Here is a 16,285-nt window from a genome sequence, read left to right on the forward strand (position 1 = left end):
TTCAGTCTCACGTTTAGGAACCAGTTACCTTGACATCTTGAAAATGTGCAAACTACTCCCTCCATGAGCTGGGGATTATCCAATATGTAGTTTAGGAAATATGTTAGGTAATATTACCTAAGAAATAGATTATGTCGTTAGTAATGGGCGCAAAGTCGCGAGTAAAAGACAAACGGATAGCAACGAAGTGCTGCTGATATCTTCTTACTTAGTTAAACAAATACTTATGATGCCTCGTAATTTTTTTTTTTTTGGTATTTACTTTAAGAGTTGCTTTACAACATTACGTGTGGGTGGGTTTATATTTAAAAAAAAAAAAATAATAATAAAATATATATTGCATATGATGTCTAAAAAAACGTATGATTTTTGTAAATAAAAAAGGCGCTATGCTTACAAAAGCCATAAATTTAAATCAGACACTAAACATATTCCTAAAATTAATTATACGTAGTAAATCTGACTTTAGAACTCCATGAACTAGAAAACGCACTGGTGCATTCACGTGAACTCCGACTGCATCTCTTAACTTTCACTGCAACACCTCCGCTAGCAATTATGTCAAACGAAACGAGTTATTATGCATTGAACACAAAGCCCCCACTGTTGTAGGTCAAATTCTATAAATGCATATAGGTTATGAAATCCCGAAGTTCTTTTTAGATGACCTTCCATAAATTACGTAACAATTGAGATTGTTGTGGGTTCTTCGGACAGCATAGTTTCGTTTATTAAATTTATTCTTTTGAAAAGGAAAGTCAAACTTAAATATTTCACTAATTCGTATTTTAAACAGATGTCTGAAACAGCGTGTTAGCATAATTAGAGAGTAACAAAGTTTTTATTGGTTTCGTAATAATTTTTAATAATGTAATTCTTAATCGCCCGATATCCTTGGAATTAATTACAATGTAGAAACATTCCTTATGTTTAAAATCTGTACACAAATAAAGCAGAATCAAAAGTTTTAAAGGATAATTAGGAATTTTATTATCCTCTGTTAAATGTGTATGACATTTTTATTACACTGTAAAGATTAACTATACAGTAGGCAATCCAACGATGACCTTTATTCCACATTATATGTCAAGTGATATAACCAGTGAACGAATACGATAACTTTAAATGTCTTTTTTTCAGTTCTTGCATTCTTTAAATAATACATAAACCACTTTTCTAATATAAAACTAATCTAAGTAATGCTTACTTTAATATAAAATGACTCTTTTTTTTTCCCCCGAAGAAAACTCAAATTAAGATTATTTCCTGAATAGTTAAGACTCATTTAAACGCTTAAAAATTAATTGCAACAATTTCTATAAATGCTTATTGATGGAACAAACATCTCGAAAATAGTTGATATATTCGGTGTCGCCATCTATTGGAACACTGAGTACCTTGTAACAATCAGAGAAATTACTAAATATTTAAAGAAATGCTTAGTAATTAGTAAATGTTTAATTTTAAATAACTATTATTTAAATTAAACAAACCTTGAACAGGATATGCAGGTATTCACTGAGTTAGTATTCAGCGTACTTCAAGCAAGTATTGTATTTATATCATTTTAAATTTAAGTATAAATGTTGTTCTATAGTACTGTGTAGCAAGTTTCACATGAAACACACCGAAGACTTATTACAGCAACATGCTTTTGCCTTGTTTTTACAGTTTATTTTTTTCAAGGAAGATAGGAGATATTTACATCTTGTAAATAACTTTTATAGTATTTTAAAGTATTTATATATAAAGAAACTTTAGCAACAAATGACAATTTTCTTATGTAAATAAGAAAGAAGCTAATGACTTCGCAATTTCTCCCCCCCCCTGATAATTACGTATGTTCTCTAGTTGGCTTGCTATGTAAACACACGAGTCTAGTGTAAATACAAAAATATAAAAAACCTTTCAACATCCCTATAAGTTCTAGGGTTGAGGGGATTTGAATCCAAAACATTTGTAGCTATCGACTAAGCCACGACGTTTTTTTTTTTTTTTTCAAAGTAATTAAGGTTATCAAATCTGCTTTTAACTGAATATCATAAGATCTCTCTGGACGTCATCTATATTATGCTAATTGTAATCCAAGACACTATTACTGGTTTCATCAAACCCTCTTAATTTTTTTTAGAATTATTTTTATGACGATCCCCACACATAAAACTATGCCATTAACATTAATGGTATAGTTCCTATAACATTAGCTTATTATTGATATGTGGGCAAGCGATTAAAGAGAAATGCAGCCTGTTGATATGTCTCTTAAAGAGACATGGGCGATTGTACTCAGTTGGAAAAATAGTATGGAAAAGACCGCTCCAAAGAATAGCAGTGGGTAGAATTGAAAGAAACTGATGAGAAGTTAGTTCGGTGTGTTTGGAGTTGGACAGAATATGGGTGTTAGCCACTGGCTGCTTCTAACCATGTAAGTGCAACCAGTGGCTGCTCTTACATGGTTAGAAGAAACTGGAAGAATGGTAATGACCAATTCAGAGAAGCAATGCCCATGAAAGTACCTGTAGAAAAGTCACAGAGCAGAAACAGGGTGCGCCTATGTGAAAGTGACTGAAGGGAGTCTGTTAGGGAAGGGTCATCTGTAATGTGGATTGCCCTCTTCTGAATATCATCAAGAATCCTTAGGGAGGTCTTGCGTGCACCGATACTGGACGTCGCATTTCTATATTCTCTGACTAGCTTGTCTTAATTTTACATTTCTTATAATTATTAAAACTATAATATATAATAGTAATAATAATATAGCCCGTATAATAATAATAATAATAATATTTGAAACCAGTTCAGGAAAATATTACTGCTAACGTACTTATTTCGCTAAATTTATTTACGTACTTACTAATTTTTAAACTATTAAATTTAAAATTCGCATAGGTCACAAGGAACTATACATTCCTTGTGACCTATACAGCACGCACACAAAAAAAAAAAAAAAATCAATTCCGTGATCTTCATACTACGTCTTGTTTATGCACGTTCTCACCTGAGGCCGTCTCGTGCACCATTTTGGTTCTGAAGCAATTTTGCATTTTTAACTTTTGTGCATTGTTGTAGTGTTAACTGCAGAACAGTACCTGCCTCTCGACGTCATCTGATCCACCAAGGTTACTGCTTGGCGATTGACTCCATTTTCGAAAATATGTCAAGTGATAAAAAAAAAAATAAATAAAATATCGAGAAAAAAGAAAGAACAATCCGAACAATACGTTGCATTTATGCATGATTGTATAATATGCGTAATATAACATTATTGATGCGATTTTCCCCTGTCTACTTCCTACGTTATTTGTTGAAAGAGGTCTTTGTAAACTAAAGCAAATACACATATGTGCATCTTAATGAAACTGCTGGCCATTCACCCTTCATTTTTATTTTTTTTTACACGCTACCGAAAGATTCAAGTTTTCACGACCTGGCATATTGCAACGCTTGAGTGCCTATGCCAGGTCGTGAAAAAATCGATGGAAAAAAAAAAAAAAAAAAAAGAGAAAAATCCTCCACATACCAGAAGAGGCTAAATATACACAATTTTATTTTATTTTTCCTCCTCCAGTTAGATTTACAGCCGAAGCAACTAAAATTATGAGACCAGTGTACTATCTTGGAATGCGTGCGTTCTTGTCGCTAGTTTGCATGTTTGGGGATTGAAAAATCCCACTTTTTGGAATAAAATCGTTCAACTTCGTATGAAACTAGCTAGCTCTACTTCAACTATAATGTCCTTATAAAGGGTTGTTGGCGTCTTAGACGGGATTCGAACCCAGGTCTTTCTTACTGATAGACAAATGTCGCGTCACCTTAGCGCCCATGCTACTCAGACGCTAGCGATTCAATAAAAGCGCTTCGGAAATCCCTACGAAAACTAAAGAGGACTCAAAATTTTAAAGGTTCATCGAAAATGGAAATATAACGTAATAAATAAATAAATGAATTTGATAAGAAATAAATAGCGTATATAAACTAAATATATAAATATATTATACTTATTATTTCTGCATTTCGAGTACATTCCCGAGCTATGGAACAGTTTTAATATTACACCGTTGTGTTAACTGAAGTAGAATGAAATGTACTGCCTACTTCCATTCGCACAACTCCGTGACCGTGTACTTTTTAAAGGTGTATATCACTTGCTTTCCAAAGCTTGGATGCAGTAGAGATTCACCAATGAGGAAAAGAAATTACACATCGTTTTTAGTTTAAAGTAGTTCTGAACAATAAAAAGTCAAAGCATGTATTGTTTACATCCAAACTGTGAAAGCATAATTTATATAAACTTAGCAGTCCAGAAACTGCGGGAAAAAAAGTTCTGTAATGCAGTAAGCAAACTAATAACTCCATACATTCCAAATGTTCTCAAGCTAGTCTGGTAATCCTCGTTGTAGTTTCTTGATGGAAGGGCATACTACAGTCTAGCATAGTAACCGATTAAACTTTATTTCTTCGATTTTACGGGACTTAAAGATGTGACATTTGTAAAGCCACGCAATGAGAATAAAAAAAAAAATAATAAAATAAAAACTCACTTCGTGAACACCTACGAGATTTTCAACTCTGACACGCACACAACAATTTCACACAAATACATCCATTGTTTTTCGAGTGGGGAAAACGAGACATGTTCTCCAAGGAAGGTGAAGATGATTACTTACAGTGTTATTTACTACAACATAATTCCAAGAATTTCTCGGAGATGGATCTTGGAGCTGTGGTCTTGATCAGGGCACTATAGGAATAATTCTACCGCCATAACAAAAACGGGAACGAGGTCTCACAATATAAAGGAAATGCATCCTCACCTAAGACATTCACAAACAGCCATGCCCATAGCAGGATTTGAACCCACAGCCTGTTAGTTGGAGAACGAGTACGTTAACCATCCAGCAAACCGGAGCAGCACATAATGGATTAGACACTCACGTAGTGTAGGCAGTATTTCTTCGCACCACCAAGTCTCCATCTCCAAAATGGTTCCCTTCACCTAAGTGCGGAATGTAAGATTTTCGCATCCCCTATTTTTGCAATGCGCCGTTACTATTATTTTTATAGAAGTAGGAAGTGGCTACAATCTAGAAGCGCTTCTTGATTGACATTATATTGTTTAATAATTATAATAATTACGTGTTACAGAAGTAAAAAAAAACTAATAATAATAATAATAATTATTATTATTATTATTTTACTTCTGTAACACGTTACGCACGTTTAATGAGATTCGGAATAATGATGATGTCCTAAGATACTTAGGATGAAATATTTATAATTAAATAATTTTCACTGTGCGGAAGTTATGGTATTCCTTAAATTTCAGAGAGGGAATCTACATTCTCAACAACTATTCTCCCAATGCCGTAGCCGCTTCTAAAATGCATCCATTGGCTTTCTCATTACCTGGCTTTCTTTTTACACGTGATTTTTTATGATATGTCACATTTTTTTTTTTAACAAAGATCAAACAGTTAAGGAATATATTGTCGAAATCAGCTGAATAATGCGATGCTGAGGAATTCTACTTCCTCCTCCTCCTCCTTTACATTTTCATCCAAGTCCTTCATTTTGGCTGTAGGAAGATTATGGGCAGGTCTTAAGACACAACTATTGAACGACATAACCTAAAGTCTGGAGGAGATAAAGAAGAGAATGCTTTTTTGGGGGGGGAGAGTTTCTCTATATTCAAAATGGTGCATTTTTTCCATTAATTCTAATTAATGGAATCGAAAGATTTTTCTATTTATTTAAATCGAAAAAAATTATTACATTTAAATAAAATTAAAACTCCAGAAATTTAAAACCTATAATGCTTAATATTTTTCGGGCTGCGTCCTCAGAATTTCTGTGAAATAAAGCCGATGGACCAATAACACAATTATTTAGTATTGTACCAAGATTGACTTGCTACAATACTAAATAATTCTGTTCATGCTACCGAGACTCCAGAATTTCTAATACTTCTAACATTTGTTTCTCGAATTCGAAATATATAGGAGTTCCACTCCTTCCAATTTTCATCTAGAGTTTAAGAAACTGTATTAACGGTGGTTTTTTTTCTTCCAGGATAACGTAGAAAAATCGTGTGTAACCATGAATAGCGAATGTAAGATGATTTTGAATCAAAAAATAGTAGGGTATGACAATAACGTAGAGATTTAAGAAGTTGCATAGAAAAAAAAAAAGAACGGATAAAAAATCAAAGCTCTGCAACTTTCTGCTTTCAAAATAGCATACAAAGTAATGAAGTAAGTCTAAAATATTGAGCCAGCTGAGGGTCAGAATATCATTTTCTGACTCCCCCTCCCCTCCACCTGAGGGACAGAATATCCTTCTCAAGAACCCCACCCTCATCATAATTCGCTTTCGAAATAAAATAAAAAAATATCCTTGTCAAAGCACACTACCTCGAACGGCAACGAAACAGAAATACAACAGTACCCCTCGAGGTGGCGGCCATCAAATAACGAACAACTATATAATGACATGTTTTCCGTGATAGAACAGCATTTCTTAATTTCAGCTGAAAAAAGCTCGAGGAAATAAGTCAATGGGGGAAGATAAAAGATCGATAACTACCCAAAAGCAGAAGTTTCACTTTGATGCTGAAGATGGCAAATTGAAAAACCCGAAAACAAATAACATCACTATTTATTTCCACGATCTGTTCGAACTTTTGGATTAAAAATGATTGAAAATTTACAGAAAATATCAATTCGGTAATGTTTATCGAAACTTTATTGGAATTACTGAAATTTGTATTCGAGGCCTTAAAAGTGTGTTTTGCAAAATGCTGATTCCAATAAGTCGGTCATCAACGTTAGCTTCCGGAAGTCTGACTGGATTTTCATTAAAATTTGGTATTTGGAATCCGTACAAAAATTCATGGAGCTATTTCTAATTTTTGTTTTAATTGAACCATTTGCAAAACACAAAGGAATAAAATGAAAAAAAAAAAAAAGTCTATCTTGGTTTTAACTAATTGTCCAGAATATCATTAAAAACATATGTAAAAGCAGTTTAAAACGATCAAATTGAAGCCAGAATTTGGATAACTCGATAATTTTTTTTTTTGGTCAGATACTAAATATCAAATTTTATTGAATTTCATCCAGCAAATGAAGTTATTATTATTATAACTCAAAGTAGGTACTTTACATCGACTTTTAAATGTCTCTCTTCAACAGTAATGATTTCGACAGCCAATCAGTAGCGCAGTTATGGATTACAGGACTTCGACCATGAGATTCTGTAAGTATTCCAGAGTTCGACTGCTCGTCTCGGGAATGAATAATCAAAAACTGTGCCGCAGTCAATGAACTATTTAATCAAACTCACTAATAAAATGATATGAAAATTTCCGAAATAGCACCGTTTTATGTATTACAATATTAAGACAACTCATGCCGCTCGGGGGCGCAAGATCCTTCGCCTCTTGATCACTTTCGAAACTTCTTTTTAAAGATTTATACTGCACACATCATATTATAAGCCCAGTATCTATAAGTTTACACACGTGAATATTTTATCCTTCTTTTGAAGTGGGCATTATTAACATTGTTAAAGCAAGCTTTTTACTTATCTTACTTAATAAATAAATAAATTTAAACCTATAAATTTAACAGCATCTCTGTTCCAAAGTAAAACAGACTACAGGAAAGGTATTTCTTGAATATAATTACTGCGAAAAAGAAAAAAAAAAGAATTACCTCAGCACCCATGTAAGAATTCACACACTCCAAGTTTCGTTCCCTGAAGACATCATCAGAAGCTGCAAATGTAAAAATAGCTTGATAAATAGCAGAATACATAAATAAACAACACTGTTAATATACTCTACAGCAATATTTACATAAGCAACGTTGTTTTAATATACTCTATAGGACTACATGGCGAGAACTGGTGTGGCACATCACCGAGCATCGAAGCGACCATACGGCATCTGTGGATGTCCAATGAACAGAAGATGACAGCAATATTATTTAGTATTCTCTATTAACCTTATCTGAGAGGTAAACGGAAGCGATAGCATGTTGTACACAAAAATGCTTGCGTAGTATAGTACTTTACTGACACGAACACAGCTGCAGTACAGTGAAGCTATAAACTAGTTATGTTTCTGGGATTCGTATATGGGAAAATAGAGCAATCATCTGAAATTTATTCAAATAAAATTTCACGTGTAAATTAGCACAGTAGTATTACTCTAAGAATTTTGTGGAAAGCTTTCGGTATTGAGACCACATTATGATGTAAATAAAGAGTTTAATAATAATAATAATAATAAGCAATTAAAATCCGGAAAGTTGTTAGGCCTACATCATCAGGGTTTCACACAATGAATATACTATTAATTACACATATTAGATGTTATGATAACTTCACAATTGTTACATAAAAATGAGAAACCAGAATAAAAAACGTTAAATTCATTACTGTATGTGTGTTGGAACGCTGCTGATTGTTGTTACTATCACGTTCTGATAGTGACAGAACGCGTGTCGTATCCCTAAGTCCGTGGCAGTTAAGTTTTTGATGAAAGCAGACCATACTTTATGTAAAATTAAGCCTTGATTTTTATTACATTGTGTAGGGATCATAAGCTCTTTAGACGTATTTTTTAAACTTTCTTGTAAAACGATCACTATACGCATTTTTTGTTTGTTGTCAAACTACTTGATGGCCTGTGGTAGTTGTGTGGAATGCCAAGCCTGATTTTATGTTGTCTTCTTTTTTGTTCCGATGTCTTATTTCTCTCGATCTTCGTGTCTAGCATAAATAACAAATACCACAAGAGCAATGACTCTCATAAACACCTGGGTTTTTCATGGGGGGGTGATGTGGAGGTTTTGGTGGATGTAAGAATTTTGAGATTTTTTGCCAAGAAACGTAGCCACAAGAAGGTCAAGGAGATCCGCATGTCTGAACATGTAAAAGACGTCGAAAAAAAAAAAGAAGACATCATAAATTAGGCATGGCATTCCACACAACTATCACAGGCCATCAAGTAGTTTGGCAACAAACATAAATGTCATATATTGATCGTGACTGTTTTAGAAGAAATTTAAAGAAGCCTTTTCTTTATCAGTACCCCTGATGATGTAAGTGACGAGTTACGAAACGTGTCGGGTTTTAATTGCTATTTTTATTTTATTTTATTTATTAAGCTCTTTATTCACATCATGATGTGATGGTTTCAATATCGAAAACTTCCCACAGAACTTATAAACCACAGAAATTTACGTTTTTACTTTATAAGAATTGTTAATAAGAGATGAACACCTGTTAATTCATCTTGCTTATGTAAACTTATGAAACATCTGAAGAGTGAAAAACCGATATTGAAGAAACTTTATATTTAATATTAAGGACAAATTATGAGAGAACATTTATTTATTCATTTTTAAATAGGACAATAATTAATCCTTTATATGAAGACCAAAAAAATATTTTTTTATTCCCTTCCAGTGATGGGCGTAACTCCCTTACTCGACTGATGCATGCAGTAGAGTTACTCTTGGGCGCCAGCGATTTTAATAATTTTCCTTGGGATGTTCACCGCTCCCTGTGAATGCAATTTCACAATCATTAAATCTTATGTTGTATGTATATGTTCTAACTTGTTTCTTAGCGGTCTGAAAGGTTACTATAATAGTCAAAAGAATTTCATTGGCCATTTAAAGGACCCCAATTATGGCTATTTGAACATATCTGAGAATCTTTATTATTCCGTTTTTGAATTTCAAAATGCATAATCTAAAATCATTAATATATTGGTGGAAGTTCACTGCTCGAATCATGTGAAACAGAAAAACAAATTGCTGAAGATAAGAGGATTTATTCGTCCGCGAATTTCTAGCTGCTAAGAGGAATAAAATAACTTATCACACAGACAGACAGACAGAGAGAGAGAGAGACCGCGAAGCCTCTAGCAAATCAGTGCGGTGGGTGTAGGGGCACGTATGTGTAAGGATTATCCACATAAAACGTTTTATATGTAGCATAATGCGTACCAAAATTGCATTTCTCAACAAACGAAGGGGATTAAAGCCCTCTTTATTTCCCTCCTCCAATAGTTACGAGGAGAAAGAGATCATGATTGAGCCAAAAATACAGAGATGTAATAAATTTCGAACATTAGGGACGATCACGCTTTGGGCACTGTGCTTAACGTAATACTGTAAGGTACTCCACGTTTTCCTTATGAAAGGAAAATGACTTTTTTTTTTTTCTTCCAAAAGACATACTATCCAGGAATCATTGATTTAAGGAAAGTGAAACGGCCATTTCTTTTTTCCGTATACAGTATCGTCCACGATAAGGAAAGTTACCAGTTCGTTCCAGATGTGCGGCCAACCTTTGAGATTATTTTCATTCTTTCTAAAAGATTGCGTCATTGGTTTTGTTTTAAAAAGACCCAAAAATGAAGTAAATTTAGCGAGGATACCCACAGAATTGCGAAATCACAGCTTTTAAACATTCTAGAAGATATATTCGTTTATCAGACGAAGGACTCGTGATATTTTTATACGTTTTAAATCACAAGAAGATCAAGACAGTAAGAAAGCCCTTTCAGAAGATAACGGGATGATTATTTTCATAACGGTGGGCAGATGACTATCGCCATTCTCAAGATCAATGTTTCAGATACATTTCAGACAGGTCTGAGTTATTTTTAAATGAAAAAGAAGATCTTTCCTCTGTATTTCACATGCCAACTCCCCGTTTTCCCCCACTAGGTTCAATGTGGGTTCCGCTGACCACTGGGGTTCTCATGAGAGTTTATAACATTTATTAACACAATATATAAGAAACCACTTAGATGCATACTGAGAGGTTGAGGTTACACACACACGAAAGTTTGAGAACCAGCGAGTCAAATATTTGACAGCCCTTGATCATCCTATATTTGAATGAATGAGTTATTGTTTATTTTAATGACTATTTAATAAATAAATAATATCTTGGATGCACAGTAAACTGGTACATTTCACTGATGCTAAATGACATTTTCTGGAGGGAAAAAAAAAAAAAAAAATTCGCTGACTTTCCAAAGTAGAAGTGCTTGAATTTCGTGTGTCTAAACAAGCATTTTAAAATCGGAATTTAAAATCGCGGTTCGCCACGAAACTAACGAAATCTTACTACAGCTAAACCATTTTATAAATGCATGGACTGGCTTTCGAAAAACATCGATCACCAACCCCATGGGTCAATGATGCGTGTCTTATGAACATGTTCTATCGAATAGCTTGAATGGCGAACACACACACACACACTCTCTCTCTCTTTTTCTGTTTCTCCCTGTAGAATTCGATTGGCCTACTTTTATTGTAGCAGCCGCCCGTGTCTGTGACCTGCAACGAACTTATACGGCGTCATCACTTACACTTACGATAGCCATCGCACGGGTGAGCAACACCTTCACTAGCAAAGCTGTTGACTTAACCCAATTGACGGTTTTCTAACCTGATGTGAACCCCGTCAGTTCAGTGCTCGGATATTTTAAGTTCGTTTGTACAGTGACCTACTGATACATTTCACTCCACTCGCACTGATTTCACCTCAGAAACAGCGTCATGCTATCATACACAATCCCCAATAATACTATGTGTATGTCCATTGCTAACCCCAATGTTTCACTGAACAAAGACTTGGAGAACGCATGCATTGAAAACAGGTCTGCGAGAGTGGTGGTTTGATGAAACTGTTGCACATTTGCATACAGTGCATTGTTTCATCTTATGTAATAGAGCTTGTCTTTCAGTATCGTTCATTCAATCCATTCAAAGATATATTTCAAAGCGAATGAATCAGTTCGGAATTAGACCCTAAACAACTAAAACTATGAATCCGGTGCATTAATATTTGTTAATTGTGTAGTTCTTCCAACAGGTTTAGCGGAATGAAATCCACCGCATGAAAACCGACTAAACTCACCTTCAGGTGAAAAGTCCTAGGTCTTTCCAAATAATCGATAACATCTGAGTTATCGATTATTGGGAAATATATTATCGATAACATCTGAGTTACGAAATGATTCAACATAAGTTCAAATGGAAACAAAAATTCTCTCCCAAATTTTCCTACACACAGATGATGCGCGAAACTTTTCCATCACATTCGAAAGATCTCCAACACCCCCCTTTGTTTTTTACTCAAACAATACCCATTGTATAAAATAATAAAATGTTTTAAATTGTATTAGATTACATAATTGAAGAGCTATTACAGTTCTTAAACACCTTTCATTCGTGTCCATGTAATGATTACGGTAATAAAGTGAAAGACTGAAATGTTAAGTAGGTCAAGAGAGGAATAACTAATGAAGAATAAAAACAAAGTACGTCCAACGTACTAGTTTAGTCTTCATTTCTCAATGCAATTATGCAAGTTGTACAGTGAAAAGCCCGATTACAGAATTTAAAACGAGGGAATAAAAATAATAACTGTCATTAAAAATGTTATTCAGTTTGAAATTTGGATAAGTTTCTCATTGATTATTTTTAATTGTTTAACAAGTGGTTGCAAGGCTGATCAAAAATATAGATTTGGGGAAATTAAAGAACATACAAGAAATATTTTGCTATCTCCTTCAAAATAACCTTCCTAAGTGTATGCAGTGATTCTTCTATTGTTCCATGATTTGTTGTTGAACGCCTGCTAAGTTATAGCGAGCAACAGTTGTGTTGCATTCAGTTCTATATCTGCAATGGCTTTGAAATGTTTCCCCGTCAGGGTGCTTTTCACTACGGGGAAGCTGTGTTTGGCTAAGAATTTTTAAGGCACTCAGGGCCGTTTGGTATGGTGTCTTGTCAGGTTCAGAAACCAGTTCACCCAACGCTGTAAAACTATTTCTGATGAACAGCATCTTGAAGATATTGAAACATAATTCTGTAGGGTTTGGTCTGTGGCCTTGAGGAAGAATTTCCTGATGCAGCAGACCCTTCTAGTAAAGAGTTAGTTGGTCTCATAACAGAGGCAGAGTGTATTTTTTCAGTTTACAGGTAAACCGAAAAGAACGCACATTTCACAGGCATAATACACTAGTATCGTAACATTTAGCTTCAACCTCATTCAAAATAGTCCTAATCCGCATCAAAGAAAACGAGCAACGTTGCCATAATTTATTAGGAACCGACTATCTCGGTTCTTTCGGCAAAACTGAGATGGCATCTTTTATTGTGATATCTGTTTTGCCTCAGAGTTTTTTTTTTTTTTTGTGATCATCTTAAGAGGTTTATCAAAAACCTGACGTGTGCGCGCGCGCGAGCAAGCACTTTATGCAACGAAGGAAGAATATGCTTGCAAGAAAAAGGAGCACTCCTAAACGAAAGTAGGCTATATTAGCCATTAAAATAACACTTATAAAAATGCTTTTCAATCTTATTGATACGTGAATTATATTTCATATTGATTTCTAGTTTATTTGAGCTGCCTCAAAGAAAATCCTAATTTTTCTCTTCGTTTGTTTCCACAACAATGAATTACTTCACAACTGTTTTGTGTGAAAAATCCTGCTCACTAGTTTTAGTCAATGGAATCAGCTGCAGTTGACGATTTTTCCCTACAGGGAGTTCCGATTTCGCCTTGAGACACTTCTTCGGCGCATGGAAGGCAATACCCTCTGCAGTATACTTTCCTCGAGTAACATGTAATGAAATATTATCGTCTAACCAAAACGGCGTAACATAAGCAGTAGAAAGATACGCGGACAACAGACAGGTGAAAGCACTCCCTGAACAATGACCTTTAAAGGTAAAAGGCCTTGAAAGTAATAAACGAATCTCCGACTTTTTTTTTTTTTTACCTTTCAATTGAGGTCACTACTATATATACAAGAATGGTGGTGATGGCCCAATCTGACAAGAGCAAAACCCAATTTCCTTTCGTGTTAGGTGTATTTCCACTTACGACAAACGACTCGAACCTTTTTGACGTACTTCAGAATGAGTACAATACTATGCTTCTTCAGTTAAGCAACTAGTTATTATAACTGGGAATTTTATTATAATATTCTCATTATGACAGAGAATACAATACGAAAAACACTGTGAAAAAAAACAAAAGACGCACTCATCATTTGTCAAACACGCTGCAACACTAGCTCAATTAGTTTATTCGATCATAAACGATTCTTCAGTAATAAGAAATAGTTCTAAATAAACGAGAGTGGGAGTGGTGGGCATTTCCTCTTGGAATCTATAGTTTTTCATCTAGTGAAATATACAGATCTGCCCACCACTCCCACTCTCGCTTTTTACCGTTTTTTTTTAAACTACAAAACAGATAAAACAGCCAGAGAACACACACTAACTGACTGAAGTAGACTATGGAGATCGGCTTCAATAATGTATAAGAAGTATAATGTATAAATATCTGTTAAAGTAAGGTGAGTTAGGACAAGTTAACATTACAGCCCTGGATCATACGCGATGTTTCCTTGAACAGAAACAGGAATGGCTTTTCATGGGATTTGATTCAAAGTAAATCCAAACCACAAAGAACTCCTGTACTTCATGGCTCACTTTTCTGATCCTATTTTAATCAATTTTTGTAAACAGAGTATTGAACAAAATAATTGTTATTTTGTTGATATGATACTTTAACTCTGGTAGAGAAATCATTTTACATCAGATCAACGGAACGAAATCATGAAAAACGTGATCTAAATTTCTACAAACTCAGCATTGACTTGAGCCTCCGTAGCTCAGTTGGTATAGATGTAGCTCTTTGGTCGGAAAGACCTGGGTTCGATTCGATTCCCGTCAGTGACGCGAGGAACGTTTATCTGGTCTCTTTTGACTAAAGGTGAGTTAACCGGATACGGAGGTAGAGAGTTTTTGTTTCTCCCGGTGACTCGGGTTTTTCATCCCTCAAAACAGGCAAACCGGTCCCGTGAACACACACACACACGACTACATTCATAGGATATAGTACGGCAAGGAAGGCAACGAGAAACAACCCCCCCCCCGTATGCCTGAGTGAATGAGGGAATATCGGAAATTTTGTGACAAAATTGAGCGAAACAAATTTCTAGGGGATGGGAGAGACTAGTGACAAACAATAAACAGTTCAGTATTGTGTAACATTATAATTATATAATAATGTATTTTATATTTGTTATCTAGCCCAAAAAGTTCACGAAAATGGTAGATGTGTCAGTCATCGCGCTGCCTTATACTCCCCTAATAACAATGACAGTTATGGTATTGTAAGGAATTTTGCTTTATCCTTTCAGATAAAGTATGGATTTATATTTTAACATGTATTTAAAGTTCACAACTTTGAATTGCAATGGCCAAGGAAGGTAGTAAATGGGACAATACAAACACCAAAAAGCATATGTAAATTAAACCATAAAGAGCTTATTATGTTCACGAAACGAGGTTACTTGATACAGTGACCTCTTTGGCCACAAATAAAGAGGGCAATGTTTCTGTGACTTGAACAGCATTCGCTCTTACTTGGACTATTCTATTTTCTACGAAAAAAAAAAAAAGAGTTGTTGGAGTCCATGAAAGGGGAATATAGAGAACCAGTGTATTACAGTTCTTTGACTGTTACTTTCCATGTAATGTCTTTGTGTTGCTTGTATATAAATAATATAATAAAAGGCAAAAGTAGACGGCAGTTTAATAGCTGTAAAAGCAGCAGTTGTCTTTCTAGATGAGTGCCTAGACCCCTATCGAATTAGATCTTGTGAATGTCTATACTTTTCTTTTTTATGTGGCTCCCACCCACGAAAGGTTTTGTAAGCTTATAGCACATTCGTATGGTGGGTGGTCTTAGGATTTTTTCTATTAATTTTTTTTACACACCAGAAAAATCTGCCCGAGAGATCAAACATAGAACTTTTTCAAACCATTTCAGGCCTCCAATAATCGGGGTGGTGGTGTCACATGGGACGATGAAAGTCATCTTCCACTTAAAGACAATCATAAAAATCTACACCAGGATTCGAACCTGCAGTGTGTTGGCTGGAAGCAGATACGCTGACCACTCGGTCAACCAGGCCGGCTTGATCTGTATGTTTTTATACAAATGGCCAGTTATGCACCGGAATTCGTTGGGTTAGTTATTTAGAGCCAAAAAATTACCAAACCGTGGGATTCTCCTTCCCGCACTCCACCTAACGTGGGAAGCGACCTGCGCTCGAAAAGTCTAAACTTTTTCAAATTGTAAAAAAGTTTAGGATTTTCATTTTCTTGAGAAAAGGAAGTAAATTTGAGCCGCAAGTAAATTAATATTTTGGCTTAAATCCAGCAGCATTAACTGCTTG

The 16,285-nt window shown here is 34.8% G+C and overlaps 1 protein-coding gene across 1 annotated transcript in view; it reads right to left on the bottom strand.

Moving 5' to 3' along the window:
* Nucleotides 1-16,285, bottom strand: part of LOC150100719 (uncharacterized) — a 102,639-nt gene that overhangs the window by 43,762 nt on the left and 42,592 nt on the right. The window contains exon 2 of the mRNA XM_090401869.1: nt 7,713-7,774. Within this exon, the coding sequence (XP_090257995.1) occupies nt 7,713-7,774 (62 nt within the window). The remainder of the gene's footprint in view (nt 1-7,712; nt 7,775-16,285) is intronic.

Source organism: Typopeltis vanoorti, chromosome 12 (genome assembly GCF_054136105.1).
Source record: "Typopeltis vanoorti isolate ZY-2024b chromosome 12, IOZ_Tvanoo_1.0, whole genome shotgun sequence".
Classification (NCBI taxonomy): Eukaryota; Metazoa; Arthropoda; class Arachnida; order Uropygi; family Thelyphonidae; genus Typopeltis; species Typopeltis vanoorti.